This window comes from Thermobia domestica, chromosome 18, assembly GCF_964235325.1.
Source record: "Thermobia domestica chromosome 18, izTheDome1.hap1.1, whole genome shotgun sequence".
NCBI lineage: Eukaryota > Metazoa > Arthropoda > Insecta > Zygentoma > Lepismatidae > Thermobia > Thermobia domestica.
This window is the reverse complement of record NC_137471.1, coordinates 37,515,454-37,542,321: the sequence shown is the minus strand read 5'-3', so window position 1 is coordinate 37,542,321 and position 26,868 is coordinate 37,515,454. Positions and strand designations below refer to the sequence as shown.

The window sequence follows — 26,868 nt, the reverse complement described above, 5'->3', positions numbered from 1 at the left end:
CATCCTATCGTATCAATTATTATTATTATTATTATTATTATTATTATTATTATTATTATTATTATTATTATTGTTTATTTCTGTGCCATGAATAACTTAATGGCAAAAATACAGCACCTTATCAGACAAAAATAAATACATTTTGTATACAACACAAACTACCTATTGAAACAATAAAAAATAATGGTAAAATAAAATAATATCGGATTAAACCATAATTCCTTGGCAAATTAATACCAAACATTTTCAGTCTCAAAATATATACATCGTCAAAAATACTACAAATAATATTTGTCCAACTTTAAAATTTATGCTTCTGTATAGATAAAATTAAATTAAATTAAATTAAAAGAATTGATCATTCTTTTTAAAATTAAGAGTTTGGATTGACTGGAGCTAATGTTGATCCATTTCTCAAACATTGGTACCTTTATACCATATTCTGTAAGCAATATTCATTACGATATATATTGTCTAGTATTTTCTGAAGAAAATCTCTTTCAATAAGTTTTTTCCTGTCACTTAACGCCTGTACTCCCCACAGTTGATTCCCGTATTCGTAACTACGTGAGTAGTAATCTCTATTCCTTTTACTGATGATGATGAGGAGGAGGATGAGGATGAGGATAATAATAATAATAATAATAATAATAATAATAATAATAATAATAATAATAATAATAATAATAATAATAATAATAATAATAATAATGATAATAATAATAATAATAACTAGACACCGATATAGCTTTACAGACTAACCTCTTGACAATCTGGACAATGGTTATGCTGGATTGCTTATTATCTTACCTGTTTCTGTAAATTACTCAGCCCATGACAAATAATTTCTATCAGCACAGCCTGATTGAAAAGAAACTTTAATCTCTCCACATTAGCCTTGGCTGGGCGTTTAGCATTTTCAACTCCAAGAAGCGCCTGTACATACTTATGACAACACTCATACATCTTAATTTGGATATCTGTGTTTTGGTGCGCCAACAGTCGTAACAGAACCTCCGTCACAATACCTTCTTCCTCATCACTCAAATTCCACCTGTACATCTTATTAACACATATATTCAAACAGCACTTCACTATGTCGACTATGTTATGAAACGACAAACTCGGTAGAGAGTCTTTCAGCAAAGAAAACACAGCGACGTCGTCGTATTTGGACCAATTCAACAAAAACGAAATAGACGATTTCATAGCTTTGAACACAATTAAAACGTCATCATAATACGTCATAGCTTCTTCATGAAATTCTCGAACATACGAAACAATGTCAGCATGTAAATGTGGATAGAAATGATATATACCACCGTCAAATATACTTCCTACTAAGGAATTCTTTAAGTTTCTAGGTATAACCATTTCTGCCTGATCATGCGGTATTAATTTCATAAGTTTTCTCGTTAGGAATAGAATTCGCAAATAAGACACTCGATGATAAGGCATATATTGTTCATTCGGTGAATTCGTTTCGTTAAATAAAACCTTGTGGAAATCCAATGCTTCTCCAAACATCCTGTAGATATCTTTTAAAATGTCACTTGCTTCCAAGCTGGCTGTGTCTTTTCCAGTCCATACACTTAAGTTCAGGCACTTGCACAAAAGATCAATAGTGTCGGAGATGAGAGAGATTAATTTCTTCATTTTCTGTTGGTCCACTGAGGTTAGCTGCGGGACAGTATGGGTCAAAACATTCAGACAATATTGTGGCAGCGTTGTCTGTTGTTGTTGCAGTAACGCAGTATCACTCTCAATACAGGTTCCCAAATCCAAATCCTAAAAATAAATAAAAGAACAAATAAATAGTAACGATGGTGGTACCAGTGAAGAATGATTTACAACATAAAGAAATTAATGTTTACCTGTATGTAACAACATACCGTAGTTTTCACATGTAATAATAATAGTGGCGCCACGTAGCGGAGTCGCTAACGCTCTCGCCTTTAGTGCGAACGGTCCTGGATTCGATCCCCGGTGGGGACACTCAGTCGAAAGAGTGTAACAGCTTTATTTTGGGCAGATCATCCTGAGTGACGTTTTCCCAGGATTTTCCTCATTCACACCAAGCAAATGCCGGAGTGGTACCTCACTTATAGGTTCCAAGCAGTTTCCTTCCTTCCCGAATCCTTATTCCTTCCCTTTCCCCGGATAGTGTGATCGTCGAGGGACGTCATCCCTTATACGTGACGGGTTAAATGGCCATAGATGCCGAAAGCCCAGAAATCTAAATCCTAAATCCTCAAATCACCCAAAGCATGAGTTCCACAACCCCCAACTGGATCCCAAAGGCTGTTGCGCAGGAGTTTCCTTTTTTTTTTTTTTTTTTGTTTTCGTTTGTTTGTTTGTTTTTAAGTGGTATTTACTGACCTTAAATCATCCCAAAGAGCTGCTGTGACAGGATATTAGTTTAATTTTTTTAGTGACTAAAGAGCGAAGTGTCTTACAATAAGTAGTAAGGCAGTATGTTTTGAAGATACACAATCTGTACTCAATTATACTATGTAATCAAAAAACGTTACACTGTACGTTCAATGTTTGTTATTAAGTAACTCTAGATTTTTTAAATGAGAACTCCCATCTTCTTCAGCAGCGTTTTCTTAAAGCATCTATAATAGATTCATCCATCACAAGGCAACTATCGTTGTGGTTCAGAGGTACCAAAGTTATGTGATAAGTTTCCTGTAGATGATTTACGAAATTGTCGTTGAAGAAAATGGGAGTTCTCACTGAAAATATTGGCAACTACTTACTAAAGACCTATATCAAGATTAATCCTAGTGAATATTAATACTCATGAGTCAGTTGAGTTTCTTAAATTGCACTGTACAGATTAACATACTGAGTTGTAGAAAAAAAAAAAAAAAGTAGGCCGTATTTTCGACATATTTGGAGAAGAATTTTAAAATACTTACATCGTCTCCTTCTTGATGATGTTGGTTATAAAAATGCAAACTTTCAAAAGAACTTTCATTCGGAGACTCTCCTGGTCGCTTGGAAGATCTAGAGAATGTATCGACTGCATCTCCCATACCACTGGATCTTAGATCGTTGCTACTCGCGTTGCCTGCTGGTTCACTACCGTTAGAGGAAAGCTTCTGAGAATGCGTGTAACCCAATTCTCCTACAGCCAATTTCATGTGAAGCTGAAACATACAGTAACGTTATATAATTACCAGAAAATAAGATTGAAAAACGGTGGTAAAGAGTTCACCTCTGCTGCGAAGAGTCCCTAGTTCGATCTCAAATTATGTGAGTTTGTAGTATACTTAACTTCTTCGAGTCCTCCCATATTTACCCGACTACGCAAAACCAAAAGAAGGGTATAGTGGACATGTATTCAAGTCTATTAGTGCCACTGTAGAGCTCATATTCATGAACCGATTTCAATAAATAGGGTATCGTTGAATTCTGGTGACAGTTCGGGTAACATAGGATAGGTGACATCACGAAAACGTTAATATTGCGTCAGCCACCATCATGCTTAAGCTAAAACAAACCCAAACTACTTTTACCCTATCATATATCAGTTGGTCGGTCTATGTATCTATCTACCTATCTGTGTTTATATATATATCTGTATATATTTATGTATATACAGGGTGAAAGGTAAAAACTTTGGGAGGTGATTCCTTGTATGAAATGAAAGAAAAAAGTTCTAATGAACATGGGTCGAAAACGTCTCCTTTCCGAGGTATGAACCGTCAAAAATTAGAAAAATCACGTTTCAAAACGTCCTGGCTTAGAAACTATAGGACCTATCTCAAGCGGTTTAAGGAATTACATACGAACTAGTATCCGCTCTATCTATATGTTTTACCATCCTCCGTTATCGGCGAAACGAACTGTAAAAAGGAAGTTCAGGTATAATGATACTCTTTAAGTACTAATGGTGTGTTCGTTTTGCTGGTACCGGTGAATTCTGAAACATGGATATTTAGACAGAACGCATGCTAGTTCCTGTGTAATTCCTTAAACCGCTTGGGATAGGTCCTATAGTTTCTAAGCCAGAGCGTTTTGAAACGTGATTTTTCGAATATTGGGCGGTTCATAACTTTGAAACGAGACGTTTTTCGACCCATGTTTATTAGAACTTCTTTTTCTTACATTTCATATAAGGAATCACCTCCCAAAGTTTTTCGGTATTATTACCTTCCACCCTGTATATCTACATATTTGCATACATCTACCTCTCTTTCTCTTTATCTATCTATCTAATTATATATATACATATATATATAGTTATAGTTATTTATATATATATATATCTATATCTAATGGGACACAACAGGACAGATCAAAGATACATGTTGGACAACTTATGTCTAGTGGTCCTACCAGGTATACTGTAATGTACTATTTAGTGTTTATAAACAATGTCACCTACTCCTGTCTGTAAACATCAACCACATGTATTTACGTTGGAGTACTACACCTCCACGATGGGATTACTATAGGAAGCAGCCAACGGACCACCAATACCACCTGGGAACAGCAGTGCCACCATCGCCAGGAGCGCCTATATACCGGAGAGCATCCAGCGGACAAGCAGCAGTCGTCGATTGGTCTCCCCTTCTCTTGCTTGCCTGGAGCCCTAGGAGAAACCCAACCTCGAAGCCTCTAGTCTGCTGCGGGACTCTTGGCTTCCCTTCTACCTGGTTTAGCCTGCTTTGAGGTTCTGTGACTTTTAACGCCCTCACTGTTTGCCTAAAGCAGTAGAGTTTCCTACGTCACTCAACCAAGGTTGCCCGGAGCTCTATAGAGATCCTGTACTTGGCCACACGGTCTTGGACTACCTAATTTCTACCTCACAATAGAAAGAATTGTATTGAAGTATTTCAGTAAATACTGTTGTTATTAGAGGATTTTTATAATAAACCGGTAGCGGGAGTCGATTTCGGACTCTGATTTACTCAACCTTGCTCTATCTATTACCTGCAATAGCAGAACTTTTACAATATGAATACAGCTGCATATCTAAGAACGACCCGAAGTTCATTAGATGAGCGACAGTCGTCCGGAATGGAGGACACGAAGAGTGAACAGCGTGCGTATTTATATTCTGTGTAATAACATAGATAGAATATTCCATCTTTTTTTTTTAAAAAAAAAAAATATATATATATATATATACTCTTTTCTTTAATTCTTAACTAACAATCAAAATATTTTACAAAGAAATCTTATATATTTACCTCATCCTTCATGTTAGCTATGCATGGGTCACTGTAATAATTCAAGCGAGTAGCGATGACTACTGAAAGTTTATGAACACAGCTTAGAACGGCATACGTCATGGCTGGACTTTTAAGGTGGCAAATATCAACTAGTTTTAGCAAGTTCTGAAAAGTAAAATATAACAATTGATTAAAATATTGATTTTTTCTTGTTGTTGTTGTTTTCCTCAAAACTAATAATGAATCAGAACACAAGGAAACTTTAAGTTATTATATTTCAAAGTTATACTATGAAGAGATGAGTAAAGTCATCTTTAAAAATGAATATTTACAATATAAACAACAACATCTAAGACAACTTAGAGAATTTGAAAATATTCTTTCTTATAATTTGTAAAGGTACTCTTTTATTTACTGTGTCTGATATTTAATGCACTATTAACTGTACTGTTTCGATGTTCCTTCACATCACAATCAGCAAATTAATGCAATTAATTTCAGTCCTTACAATTTTCTTTTGTGCGTGGTAAATAAATGACCGAGTTCAAAAAGTCTAGGACATATCCCCGAAAACTGACAAAGTCCCAACTTTCAATTTGGACACATACCCTACCCATCATTTTGGACAATTCCCCAGCGCACATCGTCAGGTAAGTGGATCGTATAGTACACAGATAGAAGAACACAGAGGTATTTGCGGCCATGAACCAAGAAATTAAGAGTATAATGACAGAAGAGATAGAGGAGGAGGAGGAGGAGGAGGAGGAGGAGGAGGAGGAGGAGGAGGTGGTGGTGGTGGTGGTGGTGGTGGTGGTGGTGGTGATGATGATGATGATGATGATGATGATGATGATGATGATGATGATGATGATGATGATGATGATGATGATGATGATGATGATGATGATGATGATGATGATGATGATGATGATGATGATGATGATGATGATGATAATAATAATAATAATAATAATAATAATAATAATAATAATAATAATAATAATAATAATAATAATAGATGAGAACATTGCTCAGTTAAGATGTGAAAATTGTGTATTACTACAGCATACACAGTTACTTAGTATATGTAAAGGAATAGAAAGTAATTCTTTTAGAAAGACTGCAGAGAATGTAGGAATAGGACAGAACCATTCAATAAAATGTACATGTTCTTATACAACGAATGAGGTAATCTGTTTGTAATTATGTAAACTTATTTTGATGGATTTATAACTATGTTAAAAAAAATGAATCTTTTTATTATTTGTTCAAGTTCAGCGCACATTTCTGCACTGAAGAATGTGTACAGTTTAAGGTGGGTTTCAAACTGACGTATTGAATTTGAATTTTAATGCTCACCCATCGAGCATCAAACCCGGAAAAATAAATGTTCGTTATGTTTATTAAGATACACAAAACTCATCCTCTACATCTGCAACAAGGAGGAATTAGTGCATTCTGTTAGTTTAAGATTTTCGAGGTTTAGTTCATATTTGGATACCAGCATGAAATTTTGCACAAGGTATCTATAACTTGTTCTTAATCAAAAACCGTCGAGACACAACTTTACCCCCTCCGGGTAGAAGGGGAGAGGAAAATAGCCCTAGACCCGCAAAGACTCCATATAAAAGCATACATTTCGGACGAGATAACTACCCATTTACTTGTAAGGATGATTCTGACCTTAATTTTTTGTGAAGAAACTAGCTAACGTTTGGTATACATTTTATTCCCTCGAATGCTCCAAAAGGAGAGGGGGAAGGATTTGGAATTTTCAAAATTTCACCTTCTTCCGCTGCAAGGGAAAGGGGAAAGGTCCTAAGAGGTTTACTAGCCTAGTTTACAAGACTCAAATTTTAGATAATCTGTGAAATAACCGATATTCCAATTATCTTAGCACTCCTGCCAGTTTTGGAGGGGATGAGGCAACATTTATTTCTCAACACCATGTTCATCAACGCCACAATTGAGAAAAATAGTTTTTGAAGTATTTTTGTTGATGTTGAAGTTTTCACAGATTTTTATGGAATGTAACTTATATCGCAATAAAAATATATTAATAGTGTACTGTACTCTATTTATAGGTTTAGGGCCGCGGTGGCTCAGTGGTAGAGCGTTCACCTCTGGTGCTTGGGGTCTCGGGTTCGATCCCAGCCCACGCCAAGCAAACACCGTGTGCGTGGGTTTTCTCGGGGTTCTCCCGTTTCCTCCCACTTTCTTCATTCCACCATTAAATTCATTACTTATCATCACCTTTAGCCTAACCGGCATAACCGTGGGACGTAAAACTCAAAGATTTCATTTCATTTTTTTTCTATTTATAGGTTGTAATTAAAATTATTGACAGTAATTAGACAATTTAAAAATATTTTTAATACCTTTATCCTTACAAAGTTAAGAGAACAGATTTGTTGTAACTTAAAATATGGAAGAAAATAGTCTTGTTTGCTTATCTCCGCTTCAGAGATTTCAAATGTTCTTAGATTCACTACCATTTATTTCAGAGAATTACTTATTTTACGACATGCACTATTTTTCTTTTTGGATCAAAAGACCCAATATATTTCAATCAAAAAATTTCTTGTACGCCATATATATATCTGGAGAACTACATATAGTGTAGCCAAACCCAAACTATCTCTTAACTCAGTATGATGTGCTTTTTCTGTAGAAAATATGAAAACACTATTTAGGGGCCGTTGAAAATTTTTTTGGCTCCTGAACCAGGATCTAATATATTTCATTCAGTCAAAAATTTTATTGTACGCCTTATATCTAGAGAAGTACATATAGTGTAGCCAAACTCATACTATGACTTAACTCAGTATGATGTGCTGCTTATACCGTAGAAAATACGAAAACTCGGTTTAGGATCCGTTCAAAAATCTTGTGGTCTCTGATCCAAAAACTATTTATTCTCCAAGATCGCAATCTTTTGATCCATTTTTTTTATCATTCCTAAAATTCTTGTTAACTTACCATATTATGCCGATATTTTATCACTAAATATATTTGGATAATTAAAAAATAAAACATTTAAAAGCAAACGCAAAATAGAACTAACTAAACATTTTGCATACTGGAAAAGGGTTGTTGTTATTTCCATCAGAGTATGCCATTAATATATCTAAAATAATATTTTACCCTCTCCAAAGGAAAGAAATTTTACGCTAATGGTAACATTTAAAGTTATAACTGCTGGCTGTAGAAACATTTCAAATAGTAAACCGAACTGTTTAAGTGTGTGCGTTTATTCAGCGTATTTTCCATCGCAATCACACAGTAAAGTACAAGGACAGTTGTTTCTCTTGCACCTATAGTTTCTTAGACACATTGCTTTGCAATGACAGCAGATCAGTTCAGAACAGGATTTCGAAACCTCTGGGGTCGTTGTCCATAGTGGTTCATATCCACTAGAGGAACTCCTTTTAAATTCAAAGGATGTAAATGGTGAAATTTCCATTTCGCGTTGAAGACACTGTTTCTAAATCATTGTCTGCAGAATCGCACACTTTACATATAGTTTTAATGCATCTGCTGTTGATGGGATATTTTCCATTGATCTGTTGCTTTTCGTGAACAAAATTCTGCGGCATTCATTTTCACTTTTGGTGGTGCTCGTTGTGTCATACATAAGGACCGTAAACCATTCGATCATTGGAAAATCTTCATCCCGTACTTCCATAGAACTTTTTTGACAAGTTATTGAAGACTTGGGTGATATCTGACACTTTCAACCAAACATTCCAAGCCCTGGTCTTTCCAATTTCATAAAATGCTCACACAGTATCACATCCTGTAAGTGTATGTAAAAATGATAATGCATTACACATGTCATCTGAAAGACTTTTCAAGAAAATGTTCAGTGGAAAAATTTTCTTGTTCTTGCCACTGCCGAATTCAAACAAGAGATCTTGCAAGCCTTATAACTTTAACTGTAAAAACAGACTTTTGAAGAATTCATAAACAAGGTGTTTCTTCGAGCAGTAAACTATCGAGTTCAGAATTTTTAAAGATGACATTATTTTCGATTGATACTTGAAAGATCAAAAAAGAGCTACTTGGCACAAAATGGTTGTGAAGCCTGCAACAAGTTTTCCAAATATGCACAATAAATTTCTTTTCGATGATCACAACAAAACGAAAGTTTTTCATCTTCTTGCCAAGCAATTTACAGATTTCAAACAGGACAAAAAGTACTAGTAGGAAATGCTGAAGATCGAGATGACTACTCCGCTACAAAATTCAATACTGAAAGTGTATGTGAAATTTTATGGAATTGGAAAGACCAAGGCTTTGAATGTTTGGTTGAAACTGCGAGGTATCACACAAGTCTTCAATAACTTATCAAAAAGTTCTATGGAAATACAGAATGAAGATTTCCCAATGATCAAATGGTTTACGGTCCTTACGTATGACATCAGAAGTACCACCAAAAGTGTAAGTGAATGCCACAGAATTTCGTTCACGAAAAGAAGCAGATCAATGGAAATTCCACCATTTACTTCCTTTGGATGGAAAAGGAGTTCCTCTAGTGGATATGAACCACTCTGGACCTGGGGGTACTCTTAATCTATGTCCAGAACCTCCATTTTTACGCTTTCTTCACAGTGACGTCACCAGCGAGGAACTTAGCTTGTCGTCTGCTTAGCGCACGAAAATTTGCTAGTAAGATCACAAACAATTCTTTATTTAGTTTAAGTTTCGGCTGTGTTGAATTGTGTTTTCTTTCCTAGCGGCAAATTTTTGTGGACACATTTTTCTATTGTACGTTTTTGAGTACATGGAAGAACATTATTTAATAGAGAAAAAGTTAATTTCTCGGGAGATTTCTTTACGTGAGCTTGCCTGTACAGACATGCAATATTGCAAGATAGTGTGATGAACTTGAGTATGTGGGTACATATTTATTTTTACGTGTATTTGTGCCTTTGCTTTCGTGTAATATAGTGTTTGTGTGTGTGTGTGTGTACATATAAATGAGTTCTTATGCTGTAGCAACAAATCCACAATTTTCGTAAAGACTCTCTGCTTGTTAAACAGTGGGTTCACGTAGGTAAAAGAAAAGATAACTTCAAAAACGCGACTGTTTTTAGTGTGCATTCCTCAGAAGAACATTACTTGCGAGATCTGATATCTGAACAAAGAAAATTGTAAGACCAAATGCAGTTTCCTCAGTCCAACTAGGCATTCAAAGTCCAATTCCTGCACTAAATGCAACAAATTATGTTGAAGGCTGTCTTTCATCTCCAAGTGTTCCACATGATAGAAGAATCGCGAGAAGTCAGAAAACAGGCTCTGAAAAACTTGTCTACACTTTCTACGAAAAGGAGAAACTTAGGTAAGGAAAAGTAGCAGGTTTACTATTTTTAATTCACTGTTGAGATTAGCGTTGTCCACGAGACGAGACCGAGGCGAGAAATGTCTCGTCTCGTTTGCAATTCGAGACGAGAAGCATCTTTTAAATTCGATTCTAAAAATATGGCAGATCTCGGTCTCGTTTTCGAGGCTAAACGACGAATTTCACAAGTCTCATTGGTAACACTAGTTCACCCAAAATATTAGACCTTAAACAATAGACCTTAAATGTGTTGATTTCATTTAACCAGGATTGTCTCGAAATGCTGTTAATTGTGTTACACGGTCCATAGATTTTTTTTTTTAAAAAAATAAAAACTAAATTAATAAAGTGATTGTAAGAACACAGTGAAGAGCATTCATTTATCAACATTTAAGGACACACAAGTCAGTACACGATATACTCCAATAATAAATATGGTTTAATGATGTTATACCACACCCTTCGTGGATCTCTCGTGACTCGGAAGGATTCTCATAACTACTATAGTGCTGCCAAAACGACTTGATCCGTGGCAAAAATGAGAACTAAAGCTCACACTCTCGACACACCCACGCGTTGAGCCAATAAAGGTTCAGCTGCTGCTAAGCGAGAGAGCCTTGCAGTCGACCGAGTGGAATTCCTTCAGCCGATAGCAGCGCTTGGAAGGAAAGACTAGGTGTGAAATCAATGTGGTATATCTATAGCTGAAATTAGAAATTCAGGGCATAAATTTTGTATACAAGTTTATACAAGAGGCTAGAAAAACTTCGAGACAAGACGAAAAGAGCTTTTTTTCGAAAATCGAATCGCTACAAGACGAGAAAACCTTTTCTCGTCTCGTCTCGACTGGTTAGCATACAAAGTATTTAGATATAAACCAAACATATTTTTCTTGGACTGTATACTATTAATCTCATGAAGTGTAATCATAGCATTAACAATGGGTACATTAAATGTAACCTGTGGTGGATAGCCGACGTGACGTTTAACACGGATGGGTTCTGTTTTAACTTTCACGTGCAGTAGATATGAATTGACAAATTTTAAACTTTAAGCCTGAGTGCCGTATATTGAACAAAATAAAATGCTAGGCACCAAGGAGCTTTCGCAACTAAATGCACCGATAATCTATTATTATTATTATTATTACCCATTGTTTTAAATATTTATTAAGATATTCATATCAGTAATCACAAAGTAATCTATTCATGCCGGGTGTGGAACTCACTTTATCATTGGTTCCGAAATTACTTTAACTCCAGGCCCCGGAAATTTGAGAGTTTGCCCTGGTAAAACACATATTCATCTGCAACTTTGCATAAATACATTCACCGTAACATTTCTGATGTAAATAAGTTTAAAATGTACTTATAATTCAAGAATCATCTATCTCATCAACAGGGCCGTAACTTGTGGGACAACTGCTCCCGCGGAGAAGCTTCCCACCATTCGAGGGGGGGGGGGGACTTTAAGACAAAATTTTCTTACTCCATATACGATACGAACATGAAATTATAAATGAAGCATCAAATAGGTTAACTACATTACATAAACAAAACAGCACACAAAAGGTAAATAAAACAAAAATGAGTCGTGGGTCCATTTTAGTTAAAAAAAAAAAAAAAGTCTACTATTAGGGGCCCTAGAAATAATATTTACTCGTATGTTTTAAGATTTGTCAATATTGTCCCCTTAATTTGTCATGTATGGGCCCAGGAGAGTGCGGGAAGGTTCACAGGCTCCGGGGGATCAACAAAGAGTAAGAGAAGGATGGAAAGAAGGGGCCTATTTTCGTATTTTGCGGGATGGCCCAAAACAATTTTCTCTATAGGGCCCAAATATTAATGCTTGCCCCCAGAAAAAAAAATCTAAGTTACAGCGCTGCTCATCAAAAAATAAATAAATGATCATGCAATATAGGTACCGTCATTGTTAATTTCCCATAATATAAATTGTATTAAGAACATGTTCTATTTATTGTTGGCTTATTTATTTATTTATAGTTTGTGTTTAGGAGAATGTTGCGATACCGAAAATTTTATGCATAAAGAAGATATATTCTGCCTGCTTCGTACACTTCTATATCTACTTGTTTCTCCTCGCTCGCGACATCACGCAAAACGAAGAGCGAAGCATCTGCGCTTATAGCCCAACCTTTCCTTTTAGTAACCTTGCTCTAGACAACGATCTCAGAGGTTTTGAAAGCCTGTTCTGAACTGATCTGCTGTCACTGCAAAGCAATATGTGTAAGAAACTGTAGGTGTAAGAGAAACAACTGTCCTTGTACTTACTGTGTAATTGCGATGGAGAATGCGCTGAATAAATGCACATACTTAAACAGTTCGGTTTACTGTTTGAAATGTTTCTACAGTAAGCAATGATAACTGTAAACGTTACCATTAGTGTAAAATCCCTTTTCTTTTTCGGTGAGTTAAATATTATTTTGGATTTATTAATGGCATACTCTGATGGAGTTAGCAACAATAACCTTTTTCCAGTATGTAAAGTAATTAGTTAGTTCAATTTTACATTTGTTTTTAAATGTTTTATTTTTTAATTATCCAAATATATTTAATAATAAAATATCGGCATAATATGATAAGTTAAAGAGAAAAACAATGCATGCCGTAAGATAAGTCATTCTCTGAAACGAATTCTAGTGAATCTAAGAACATTTGAGATCTTTAAAGCGGAGATAAGCAAGCAACACTATTTTATTTCATATTTTAAGTTACAACAAATCTGTTCTCTTAACTTTATAAGGGTAAAGATGTGAAAAATACTTTTAAATTGTCTAATTACTGTCAATAATTTTAATTACAACCTATAAATAGAGTACAGTACACTACTAATATATCTTTATTGCGAAATAAGTTACATCCCATAAAAATCTGTGAAAGCTTCAACATCAACAAAAATACTTCAAAAACTATTTTTCTCAATTGTGGCGTTGATGAATATGGTGTTGAGAAATAAGTGTTGCCCCCTTCTAAACTGGCAGGAGTGCTAAGTTAATTGCAATATCGGTTATTTCACTGATTATCTAAAATTTGAGTCCCCAACTACGCTTTTAAACCTCTTAGGGCCTTTCCCCTTACCCTTGCAACGGAAGAAGGTGAATTTTTGAAAATTCCAAATCCTTCCCCCTCCCCTTTTGGGGTATTCGAGGGGATAAATTGTATACCAGACGTTAGCTAGTTTCTTCACAAAAAATATGGTCACAATCATCCTTACAAGTAGATGGGTAATTATGTCATCCGAAGGGTATGCTTTATAAGGAGTCTTTGCGCATCTAAAGCTATTTTCCCCTCTGCCTCTACTCGGAGAGGAATACGAGTTGTGTCTTGACGGATTTAAACTAAGAACAAGTTATAGATATCTTGTGCAAAAGTTCATGCTGGTATCCGAACATGAACTATCGAAAGACTAATAGAATGCACTAAATCACCACAACAGTAGAAAGAATCAATCATTGTTTCAATTCACAAGAAAAGCGACAAAGTGGACTGTAACAGTTATCGAGGCATTTCTCTACTGTCAACTTCCTAACAAATCCTCTCAAGATTGATTCCATACTCAGATGAAATTATTAGAGTTTTTCAATCAATGAGCTGAAAAAACAAAGATTAGACGACGCAGGTATTCAGTTAGCACATTTAAGATGGCCACACATTGACCAAAGGCAGGACTGCCAAGTCAAGGTAGAGAGAGGCAGGAGACGATGCAGAGAGTTTCTAAAAATAAGTTAATGGGCTAAAAGACAAGATTGGGATGGTGCAGGTATTCGGTTAACACAGTTAGGCTAGCCACAGATTGAACAAAGGCAGAACAGCCAAGACGAGATAGAGTAAGACTGGAGAGGATGTACAGAGGGTTCTCAATATAAATCAATGAGCTAAACAAATAAAGAAGAAATAGAAGCAGGTATTCAGTTAAGAGTTAGGCTGGCCACACATCGACCAAAGGCAAGACAGCGAAGCTGAGGTAGTGGAAGGCAAAAAAGGATAAGGAGAGAGTTTCTCAATATAAAAAAATTGGCTAAAGAAAACAAAGATTAGATGGTGCAGGTACTCAGTTCAACATAGTAGGCTGGTCACACATTGAGCAAAGGCAGGACAGTCAAGTCGAGGCAGAGGGAGGCAGAAGAAGATGCGCAGAGAGAGTCTTGACTGTATTTATCGTATGTCTCAATCAGAATGTTGGAGAGGCCTTTGCGTAGCTCATGCTTGAGTAAATATGGAGTACCAGGCTTTGTTCCATTGCTCTTAGTATTCTACTTTGGATTCTCTGTCCTGTCCTCTGGTCAGTGTGCGGCAGTCCTAAGCTTTCTCTGAGCTCTGACTGTTCTTGACGTTCTAAAAGAATGTACCGAATACTCAGAGGGATAATAGTCCCTCAATATATAATAAATCAATGGGCTAAGAACAACAAAGGTGGCACAGGAATTCAGTTAAAAACAGTTAGGTTGTCCGCACAGGAGAGGATACGAAGAGAGAGACCTGACTGCACTGAACACAACGTTGGAGAGGACTTTGTCTACCTCATGCTCGAGTACTTTGATTCGGCTGTTCTGTCTTCTGGCCAGTCTTAAAGAAAGAACGAAAAAAAAGTCATTTACCTTAACAATGCCGTATCTCTGTAAGAATACTTCTGCAGGGAAATCTTGCAGCATAACATTCACAAAGAAATCACACGTAGAGAGGATAACACCTTCTTCTTCGCTCTGCAAAGATTCTTCAATTGACGCAATCACTTGTCTGTCTGTGAAGAGCAAGGGTTGCCAGGGGAGGAAAAGATGTCGGAAACACTCGGATATACTCGGCGACACGTACATGAACTTCCGTCTTTTATACAACACATTTTCTTCTCCTCTTCTTCCCCTTGAATCCTGAGCACGTACTAGTTCCCTGTTAAATTAATTTAAAATATTAGCAGCCGTTGCGCCACTATTACAGAGACTTGTAATAATGTCTAAAAAGTTAAATAATAGGTATCGTTTTATAATGCGAAACAATGATAGATTTCTAAACTATACTAATTCAATAGTAAAACCGGAAGTGATAATCTAAACCTTCCGGTTGTAACAGAAGGATACGGCCAGCTGGAACCTGCTTTTCAGGTGCTGAATGCATTATCAAAAACAGATTCTCACTATCTTTTGCAATTACTACTACATAGGGATTAACACTTAAACCGGAAGTTGTATTAGTTTTTAGTTGTATTAGTTTACTTAGCCTAGGATGGTGGTACACCAAAACTAACACCTTGAAATTATTGTAATTTGTAAATATTCAAATTTTATATTTTGTCGATTCATGGAAATAATTTAAGGCAGCCTTGAATACAAAACATCAACTGTCTATATAACGTCACCAGTTCCATTGATTTTACTTATTTTTAATCATAGTATAAACTTATTAAAACTAGTTATTATTTAATATGATGATAATTCAAATAATTAGGTACAATTATAATTACTTAGGAGCACTACATCTCGAGATAATTGATAATTGCTTATCAACAATTCCATTTAGGAGCACTACATCTCGAGATAATTGATAATTGCTTATCAACAATTCCATACACTTCTAACTTATATGGCGTCAAGTTATTTATAAACAAAACATTGGAAACGGGAACGGTTACCATAACAACCGGATTACGACGTCTATATAAACATTTACCAATAGCGGCAGAAAAAAAATACACATCGAGATTATTCATGACATTTTTATATTTCTTTTTCTTCTAACTCTTAGCTATTGCCACATAAAATAGCATTTTTGCCCAACATATTAAATAAAATAAAATAAAAGTAGTAAATACATCTTATCGTTGTATCTGAATAGAATGGATTAAGTAGGGTTGTTTCCAAAATCTAATCCGATTATAGAGACAATCCCAAACTTATTTTATTCTACCAGACAGACATGTGAGACTTCAAGACTTGGGAATATGAAAACCATGCAGATTGCACTCCGACGTTTCATATAAAAATTATCCATTCAATGAATCACACTTCAGTCCAATAGGCTTGCTATTCATTTATACTTATGCAAGTTGTGGAGAAGCTAAACCTTTAAGGTTGATTTCAAGCTACCACAGAAACACGAGTAAGTGCCCTTTTCATATGACCTTTTTCTGACAGTCTTAGATGCCTTGCCTCATATCTCAAACACAGCTCGTACACTCATTATGATGAGAACAATTAATGGAATTAAAACTTCTTTATCACACTCAATTATCAGATTTATATTCTCTTCAATTTATTATGTCTCTATCTCTAGCAATATTCCGTGAGAAACGAGTCTAAAAACCTCGATTCCCAGTTGATACTCTAGTATTTAGAAATCTTCACAGAATAACAATATAACTTTTGAGTTGCTTTATGAGTAATTAGTTGTTCTCACTGATTATTTGACGTAATGGACGAGGTGTTACAGAAACCGAGTTCAACCGTATATTATAGCGTTTTGTTTCAGATGGGAACGTTGTAATAAATGAAAAGTTATAATGATTAAAGAATATTTCAAGTACCTAAAACACGCTTACAATACGTACATTAATGATATGCCGATATCGAAACGTTAGATATTTCACTCTCAACAAGACAGATCTCCCAGACATTTAGATTTAGGTGTGCAAGTTAATGGTTATCTTCTTGAATGATGGGTCGGTCGTAGAGAATCTGCGATCTCTTCAAACCTCACACTTCTCGATTTTTTCTATAGGGTAGCTTAAGCCTGTGGTGTACAACACACATCCATGTTCCGTTGAAATCTTCACAACAACATTCATGCTGCGTCCACGATATCAAACCAAGAATGTTACGCAATATACCACGAGCTTTCCATTCTCGTACAAGATTCAAGAGGGGTATTAATTTATACATTTGTTGCAGTAATGCTTCTCATCATCATCATAGGTATTCTGCCATTATTGGCAGATCACTTGCCGCAACTGAGAAGCTTCCATACTCCACGGTCTTCTTCTAACCCCTTCGTCTTCACATGTTCGATTTCTCTGTTTTGATATCGTCCATCAACTGTAGCCTTCCTGGTCTCCCCCATCTCTTTCCTGCACCATATCCTCTAGCACGCCCCTTATGATCAGTTCCTTCTTATCCCAATGTCCCAACCAATTTCTCTTCCTCTTCTTAATAATGTCTAAAATTGTTCTCTTCTCCCCAACATTTCTAACACCATCAAATTCGTTTTCCGCTCGACCCAGCTAATTCTTTCCATTCTTCTCCACGCACACATTTCGAAAGCTTCCACTTGTTTTTCTTCACTTTTGCGTAATGACCTTGTTTCTGTCCCACACAGTACAATACTGCACATCAAGAATTTTATGAATTTTTATTCCAAGTCCCACAAACTAGTATTTTCTTCGCCCTAAAGGCTTCTTTCGGCATTCCTATCCTTGCTTTTATTCCAGGTTCGCACTTCATATAATATGTAATGATACCCCCATCTATCGAAAACTAGTCACCTGTTCTATTTTTCTCCTCTTACTTCTACATTTGTCACCGACTGCTTCGTTCCAATCACCTTGATTTTTGTCCTTCTAACATTTATTTTCATCCTATATTCTTTACAGGCTTCCCTCAAGTTTTCTAACATTTTATTGATTTTCATCTGCAAACCATTTACATCTAACCATTCTACCTCCTACAGAAATGCAGTCTTTATTATGTAAGCTCTTTCTCACGATCTCTTGTGGATAGATATTTCTCAGGTAATTTTCTATTAGCAACTATCGCTAAACAACATGTGCATCCAATGGCTCCACCACTGAAAATAATAAGTACATACTGAAGAATAATTGTGCCAACTTTCGTGCTTTTATCACTAACTGAGCAATTTTGGTTGTATTGTGCACCCATCTACCGCACTATATTAAATAATATTGACGAGAGACAGCATCCCTGTCGAACTCTCCTTCCAATTGCATTCTTCTCTGTCATTTCCTTCCCTATTCCAACACTTAGTTGTTGGTTCATATATAAATTTTTATGAGTCTTTGATCTTTCTATTCCAATCCCACCTTTTAAGAACTCTCAGCAACAACTCCCTCGTACCTGAAAAAGCGGCTATAATTCTATTTACTCTACTATGCGTATTCTAAGTCTACATCATTTCAACGTTCCCTATGAGACACTCTGTATACAGCAGATGATAATTCTAAAAAAATCTGAAACAAAGTAATACAGGGTGACAAGAAATAACACGTACAAAGTTTGACGTATCTTGCCAAGAATTCAGTGTCCTGTAGCCAAAAAAGTGTCGTTTTTGTTGGATTCTTGTGTACTTGTACATGCTATTTTTGGCTTCCGCACGAGAAATTTCTTTTTTGTTTCAGAATGGCAACCAAACGCAGGGAAATGATGGAACTGTTTCGTCAAGGAAAGCGTCAATGTGAAATTGTTCGCGTGCTTGTTGTACCAGAAATGACAGTCTCAGACGCAGTTTGTGATAACAGGTGCTCCGCAAAGGTAACCGTCCCGGAAGAGAAAAAAAGCGCACCACCAACACGTTCAAGAACAGTAAGATCATTAAAAAGCGAGTGGAATGAAATCCGAGGGTCTCCGTGAGAAAAATCACTCGTGGGACCGAGATCAACCGCTAATCGGAGCGGCAAATGGCAAAAGGGAGCTCAACCTCAAGGCGTACAAACTCCAAAAAAATTAAGCTGTTCACGGACAAAAACAAGCACGTGCGACTCGAACGATGCCGCCTTCTCAATTGCCTTGCTGCAGGTCAGCGATGGGAGCGAATTCTCTTCACCGACGAGAAGCTGTTCACCGTAGAACAGGCGCACAACCATCAAAACGACAGGACCTGGTCCACAGAGGCTCCCAGCATCTCAATTATTGTCGAACACCGCCAAAATCCGAGATCGGTCATGGTCTATAGCGGAATTTGCGCAAGTGGCAAGACCCTGTGATTTTCCTGGATTAAGGGGTCAAGATCAACCAAAATGTACCGCCACGACATTTTCGAGCCCGTGGTACTTACGAGGGCCAAGTGGCAATTCGGCGATACGGAATGGACTTTCCAAGAAGACTCCACTCCGGTCCACAGGGCGAAACGAACGAAAGACTGATGCAGAACCTATTTTCCGGACTTCATCTGTTTTTCGGACTGACCGTTCTACTCGCCGGTTCTCAAACCCATGGACTACAGTGTATGGTCGATTTTGGAGGCGAGGAACGATTTTGGCACGAAAGTTTGGGAGTCCCTGAAGCAATCCCTGCGTTGTGAGTGGAACTGATTGTCGCCCGAGGACCTGCGGTCCATCAGCGAACATTTGAAGGCACGTTTGGACCTCTGTATCGCTGCCAAGGACGGCCACTTCAAAACCGGCTGAACGTATTGTTCATAAATACCCATACTCTTGTTATTACGTGCTGTTTTGCTAAATTCTTCCTGTTTAATAAATGTATGGTAACAAACATTCGTCTGGGTTATTTCTTGTTACCCTGTATAGAGATGATGAATGTTGAAAATATAAATAACGAATCATTTATATCGCACATTTAGAATGACCAATTCACGAAAAAAAAAAAAAAAAAAACTTACTGTGATTCTAGCTCCGTTACATTAAGGACGCGCTCATTGACATCGAAACCTTCCGAAACAGCTGCCGTACTGTTAATTCCTTCGGAGGCAGGATCCGCTAAGTAATGAACTGTAGATTCATTTGTATCTCCCTTGGCTTCATTGCTGGAAATAGCTGATCGGTTGATCGTATCCAGAAGTGAATCTAGTATGGGATATAAATCCACGTCACTTGTTTCATACAGGGATTTCAACACATTCGATGCTCCTAGATAATACAGTATTTTTGCACATCCTTCAACCTAAAAAAGAGAAAACAAACTACATTAAATAAAATGTTAAGTTTTCGTTATTGATTGTACATACGGAAAAGAAAGTATTTGACAGTTGACAAATTTTCTTTTGCCAATAACTCCGGAACAAATGAATTAAATTAATTTCAATCTTTTAGTTGTTATTCATAGATTAGTTATAATTTGATAATTTGCCAAAATCGGTACTGTAATAGGTTAATTTATTGTTGAGTTATTAAAAAAAAAAGAATTTTGTCAACTGAAGAATACTTTCTTTCGTAGCTGTACGCACCCGTATATAATAATAATAATAATAATAATAATAATAATAATAATAATAATAATAATAATAATAATAAAATCAAATAGCTGCCCCACGTGTACACCATGTGGAGGAGTTTGCTTAGAATACTGAAAGTACAGAAAAGTATGCAACCAACCTGACGTTTAGGTACAGTTGGATTACGTAACTATCAAGGGGAAATACAGGAGAGAGGCAAACGAGGGGCAGTCAAAAAGTTCCTAGAATTTCATTTTAACTATTTATTACCACAATATACTGTAGGTACAAGTTCACTTAATCGCCTTCAAAATAGGCTCCTTGAGAACGCATTCACTTAATCGCCTTCAAAATAGGCTCCTTGGGAACACATTCACTTAATCGCCTTGAAAATAGGCTTCTCGAGAACACATTCACTTAATCGCCTTGAAAATAGGCTCCTTGAGAACACATTCACTTAATCGCCTTCAAAATAGGCTCCTTGGGAACACATTCACTTAATCGCCTTCAAAATAGGCTCCTTGGGAACACATTCCGCTTTCAAAATAGGCTCCTTGAGAACACGCATACTTGCTCCACCGCTCTTGCCATTGCTGGAAACAAAGTCCTGTCTGAAAGTATTGTTAAAGCATATTCCGAAGTTCAGCCGTCGCGTTAGTTTGGACGTTTTCTGCCGTGGCAAAATGACTCACAGAAGGGAATATTCTTCTTCTCTACCAGCCTTTCTACTCACCGAATTTAGCACCAGCGGATTTCTGACTCTTCCCCAAGATCAAAAAAAAAGGGTCTCAAAGGTAACAGTTTTGCCTCCGTAGAAGAGAGCCAAACCAACGCGACGGCTGAATTTCGGAACATACCAAAACTCCTTGGCCGCGTTACGTAATATGTAGACGACCCTTAATTTGAAGTACTCACCAACCACCTCTATAAAAATTGTTGCATAAGTAGCGCAGGATTCTGGAAAATTGATATTTGGATAGGGCACATAAGTTCATAAGTGAAGTCTTACTCGACTACGATAGGTCCCATAGCTTTGGAGCTATAAACCTTTAGTTTTCGGGAGACCGTAACTCCGAAAGCAAGCATTTGTTCACCCAGGTTGGGCTATACGTTTTGTCTTATCTTGATATCAGGAATCACCTCCCGAACGTTGTCGGTGTTGTTTTGAAACACCCTATATATATAAGTATATATGGTCACCTATAATTGTGCAACGAAGTATCAAAATACTTTGCATCCAGACTTTACAAGCGGTTATAAAATATAACAGCCTCAATTCAACTTGCGAGTCTTTCTACATTTTAACTGAGAACAAATGCTGGGAAACTATAGGCAAAAAATAAAATAAAATAAACTCAATACGTCCATTAAAGCTTACTTTTACATACGATTTCGGTAGACAACTCATCTCGTCGTGAGTGTGAGCAGTAAAGTTTCGATGCTAAATGAAACTCATGTTGAAGAAATTTTCATTATGATAAATCCTGAAAACTAAATGTAAGAGAGCTAAATTTTTGTAAGGTTTTTCTCACTCCTTCAATTCTTTAAACGGAAATTGTCGATGTGCAGTACTCTCGGACATTGTTACCTTGTTAAGAATTTTCTAGAAACAATTGATACACTGAAGATTAGTTGCATAATCTTTGTAATCGGAAAATTGTCAATAGTTCTTTCATAATACCGTTAATCAAGAGCAATGCACCTCGGTAATTTTCCTTCACAGAATTGGAAAAGTACAAAATATTAGATCTTTTACTACAATTTTCAGGATTTACCACAATGAAAATTTCTTCAATATGAAATTTCGTTTTGCAGTGAGATTTGGCCGGTTAAAGTGAGTAAGGAGCCAGCTGTGGCCTGAAACGATATGATTAAACAAGCTTTTAATAGATGTTTCAGATAAGATAGTATTTATTTATTTATTTATACTATGAGCACTTTCGCTGAACACTTTATTAGATAGGAAGGGAAGAATTAGGACGATAAGAAGGAAAAATTAGACGAAATGAATAACTGTGAACCATTCAGGACGTTCACCTTTGTTTACAGCAATGACTAGAGCGGTGGAACAAGTGGGTGTGTTCTCAAGGAGCCTATTTTGAAGGCGATTAAGTGAATGTGTTCCCAAGGAGCCTATTTTGAAGGCGATTAAGTGAATGTGTTCCCAAGGAGCCTATTTTGAAGACGATTAAGTGAATGTGTTCCTAAGGAGCCTATTTTGAAGACGATTAAGTGGATGTGTTCCCAAAGAGCCTATTTTGAAGGCGATTAAGTGAATGTGTTCCCAAGGAGCCTATTTCGAAGGCGATTAAGTTAATGTGTTCCCAAGGAGCCTATTTTGAAGACGATTAAGTGAATGTGTTCCCAAAGAGCCTATTTTGAAGGCGATTAAGTGAATGTGTTCCCAAGGAGCCTATTTCGAAGGCGATTAAGTGAATGTGTTCCCAAGGAGCCTATTTTGAAGGCGATTAAGTCCAGATGTACCTATACTGTAGTAATAAATATTTACAACGAAATTCCGGGTACTTTTTGACTGCTCCCCGTATCTTTGAACTAACTGGATGGATCTCGTGCACCAACCAACTCTATTCCTAACTTTCGACTGTGTAGATTTTGGCCAAAATTATCGTGATCCATTAAGTAGTTTCTGAGATTTTTTATCTCCCGGACGACAGAATAAATGTACAAAGGAGTTTCATTTGTTTCTTCATCACTAGGGCAACCAACTTTATGCTTCATACAGCTGTATATTATGCTTTATTATCCTTTTCCCCTAAATTATGCGTTAATATGCTGTTTCTTGAATTATACTTCATTTTTACTCATTTCTATTACATATTCGTTTTTCTTACACAAGTATTAAAAATGGATATGAAACTATTAATTTTTCCCACTAAAACTTACATCAATACCACATACTACCTCATTTTGTAGTTTTCCTTAAGCGTTGTTTCGAAGAAAAAAAAAATATTAACTGGACAATAGCTGCACAATATTTAATGAAATATGAAATGAAATCTTTGAGTTTTACATTCCACGATCATGCCGGATAGGCTACAGGAGACGGTGATAATGAGAAATGAATGAAATGATGGAACGAAGAAAGTGGGAAGAAGCGAGAGAACCCCGAGGAAACCCACGCACACGGTGTTTGTCCAGCGCAAGGTTCCCCTGGCGCGAGCTCGGATTGAGCCAGGGACCCAATCAGTGCTTAAAGTGAGCCGGTTATGCATCCGAAAGATCGAAAATTGGCCCGTATGGCATACCGGTCAAAATAAGTAATTTTCATGCAGAAAAGCAGTTTTACACACAGAAATAAGTTCGACATTAGCATTCACTCAACAAATATGTTTGTACTTTCAAAGATTTCGTTGCTGCTGCTTCGAAAGTAAATATCAGTTCCCTATCTCCCTATTCAATGGCAGAATTCGTGCTCTTGATTTTTTCAACATTTGTGTGAGCAATTCTACCCATCTCCAAAAATTGTAACTATACCGTACCATCCGTCTAAAATGTTTAACCTGGATCCGCTCATGGCGTTGACAGGACTCCTTTTTAAATTCAAAATTATTCTTTTCATATTGTCTGGACTTCTGTGTTTACAATTATTAGAAAATTAGTGCTGACCAGAAGACGAGATGAGATCAGAAAAAGTTTTTGAAAATGGAAATTAGATGGGAAAGAGTCATTAAATACTAGTGGAATACAATACAATTCAGTTCAATGGAATACAATATTTATTGAATACTAGGCTGATGATAGTGGAGAGTAAAACATTTACATTTAGTACCCCCTCCCTCTCTCTCTCTAGATTTTCACGTCAAAAATGATGCAAAAATGTCAGGAGTAGAGATGGATGCTCTTTAGGATTCTGTCAAAATTACTGCTCTTAGTGGTCATATTTGTCCCAAACCGTCACCTCACTTTAAGCACTGGACCCAATGCACCAGAAGTGAACTCTCTCCACTGGGCCACCGCGGCCCCACTCATATTTAATGAATTTAGTACAAAGAGTACAAAATAGATTACCGCCTTCTGCTTTGAAATGGTCAGTTGGGAATTTTCTTACTCTCTGAGATGCATGTACTTTTGATTTTGGCATCTTGGAATAAGCATAACCAATCTTGTCTGCCTTTTAACACAAAGTGAGGGGGGGGAGGGAGGGAAATTCTTTTGAATGGAATAAATCCAACTTTCAATTGTTAGGCGTAAAGGCAATTGAGAGTTGATTGATCGTTTCCAGCATTGATAAAAGCCTTTGTTAATAATTAGTTTCTTTGGCACAAGATATGTCAACATATTTTTCCTTACTATACATATACACAAGGTTCTGGATTAAAAGGCATTAAGCATTATGCTTAATGCTTTATTTCTGTAAATTATGCTTTATTATGCTTATAAGATTAGCAAATTTGAATTTTTGAAGCGGTAAAAATCACAGGCATAGTACCAACCATAGGTGAAAAATTCCATTATGTTTTTACTGCTTTATGGTTGTCCTATTCATCACTATATCAACTTCTACTGGTACAGAAGAATTTGTCTAAGGTAATTGTTTTAGAAGAAAGCTCATACTACTTATCTGGAGCACATACCTTATCTCCTTAAGACTTTGTTTCTATCTGAAATGTGTAAATTCTTTACAGAATTTCTTCAAAATTCTTTACAGGGAAACATAAAACAGAAGACTTCTCGAAGTTTCAAACAGGCTCAATTGTGGGTACATGATTAGTTAGCGTAAATTTACCTAAGGTAGCCAGGTGTTAGGTGTGGTGTTGCTGTTAGATACATCATGTGTTTAACGTGATGATGGTTCAAGGTTTCCACTTATTTGGTAAACACGAACCAATTGACCTTTCCAGGTTTCCCAGGTTACGGTTTGCAAATTTTCAGGACTATACCCAATGTAGAAAGCAATTATATTTATTCTAATCAAGGTTTCCTTATGTATAAGTACATAATGTATGTATAGGTACTGAAGTTTTTGCAAAACAAACTGATTTATTTAAAAAAATATTCTCTACCAAACAGCCGGTAAGATAGAAAAAAAAGACCTTTGCTAATTTCTAATTGTGTTTATACAGTTTGTTGCTTAATGAAGTACATTACGAATAAGATAGAAGAATAAATAAATCTCTTTCGCCGATTCCTTATATCCACCTTATCAGTTCTATTTTTCATATGCATAACATCTTGCATTATGTATTAGCTGCATGAAAACGTGCTTTTAATTTTTTGTTAATACCACGGTGTCCCATAAGATTCCTGGCATACACCACGTGGAAAATATAAACGCACGCAAATAATGCAGAAGAGACTTTACTCTACAAAAATACACATCATTATGTTCTAAAGTGGATATTCACAGAGCATTCGCATACCATACCTTGAAATCCAAGTCAAAAAACATCTGCACTCTACGCCGCACAACACCCTCATTGATGAATGTCTTACCACGAAGGAAGTGCCCCATTGCATGAAGTCCCCACTGCATAATCTGAAGGTACGAAGTCAGGATTGTATGCTGGAGTTCAACACTTTCCAAGTTACGGAATTTTTCCTGAGTGATACGAGATCAACGACAGGGTGCACTGCTTTGCTGCGCCAACAGACGTTTGCGGTTGATTAAATGTGGGCATTTTTGTGATACAGTTTGTTCCATTCGTTCCACTTGCTCACAGCACAGTAGAGCTCAGCATTCTCAACATGACCTTGAGAATCAAATTCCCAGTGCACGAGACGTTCAAAATACCATCACATATTAAGCATCACTTTGCGTTCAAATCGCACCTGTTTCTCAACGGCTGCTGCCACCTGGCCTCGCTCGAATCATTGATCTAGTAAACCCACTTTTCGTCTCAGGTCACAATTTGTTTAATGAGTTGATCGATGGGATTTTCAAAGATGGAGTTTTCGTTTTCTTCCTGGCCCGAGTGACTCTTCCAGCTGCAATGCTAAACGTATGATATGTTGATAGAATATTTTAGTCTCGAAAATTTTATAACTCGGATAAACTATCTCTAAACAAATATTAGATCCTATGGAAGTTCATTCCACACCTCCAAGTTATTGTGTACAAAATTTCTGAAATGATCCTATCGGAAAATCATTACACAAGGCAGCAAAGTGTTGTAAAAATAATTCGTGTACTGGAAATATGCTATAGTTACTCAAATAAGTAACAAATTGTCTTTTTTTGTAGACAGTT

General features: G+C 36.5%; 1 protein-coding gene across 1 annotated transcript in view; it reads right to left on the bottom strand.

Moving 5' to 3' along the window:
• The window catches only part of ana3 (rotatin homolog anastral spindle 3), a 105,561-nt gene that overhangs the window by 72,331 nt on the left and 6,362 nt on the right, over positions 1-26,868 (bottom strand). The window contains exons 3-7 of the mRNA XM_081745941.1: positions 20,109-20,389; positions 15,146-15,434; positions 5,205-5,351; positions 2,925-3,155; positions 811-1,788 (exon numbers count right to left, since the gene is read on the bottom strand). Coding sequence (XP_081602067.1) covers positions 811-1,788; positions 2,925-3,155; positions 5,205-5,351; positions 15,146-15,434; positions 20,109-20,389 — 1,926 coding nt within the window. The remainder of the gene's footprint in view (positions 1-810; positions 1,789-2,924; positions 3,156-5,204; positions 5,352-15,145; positions 15,435-20,108; positions 20,390-26,868) is intronic.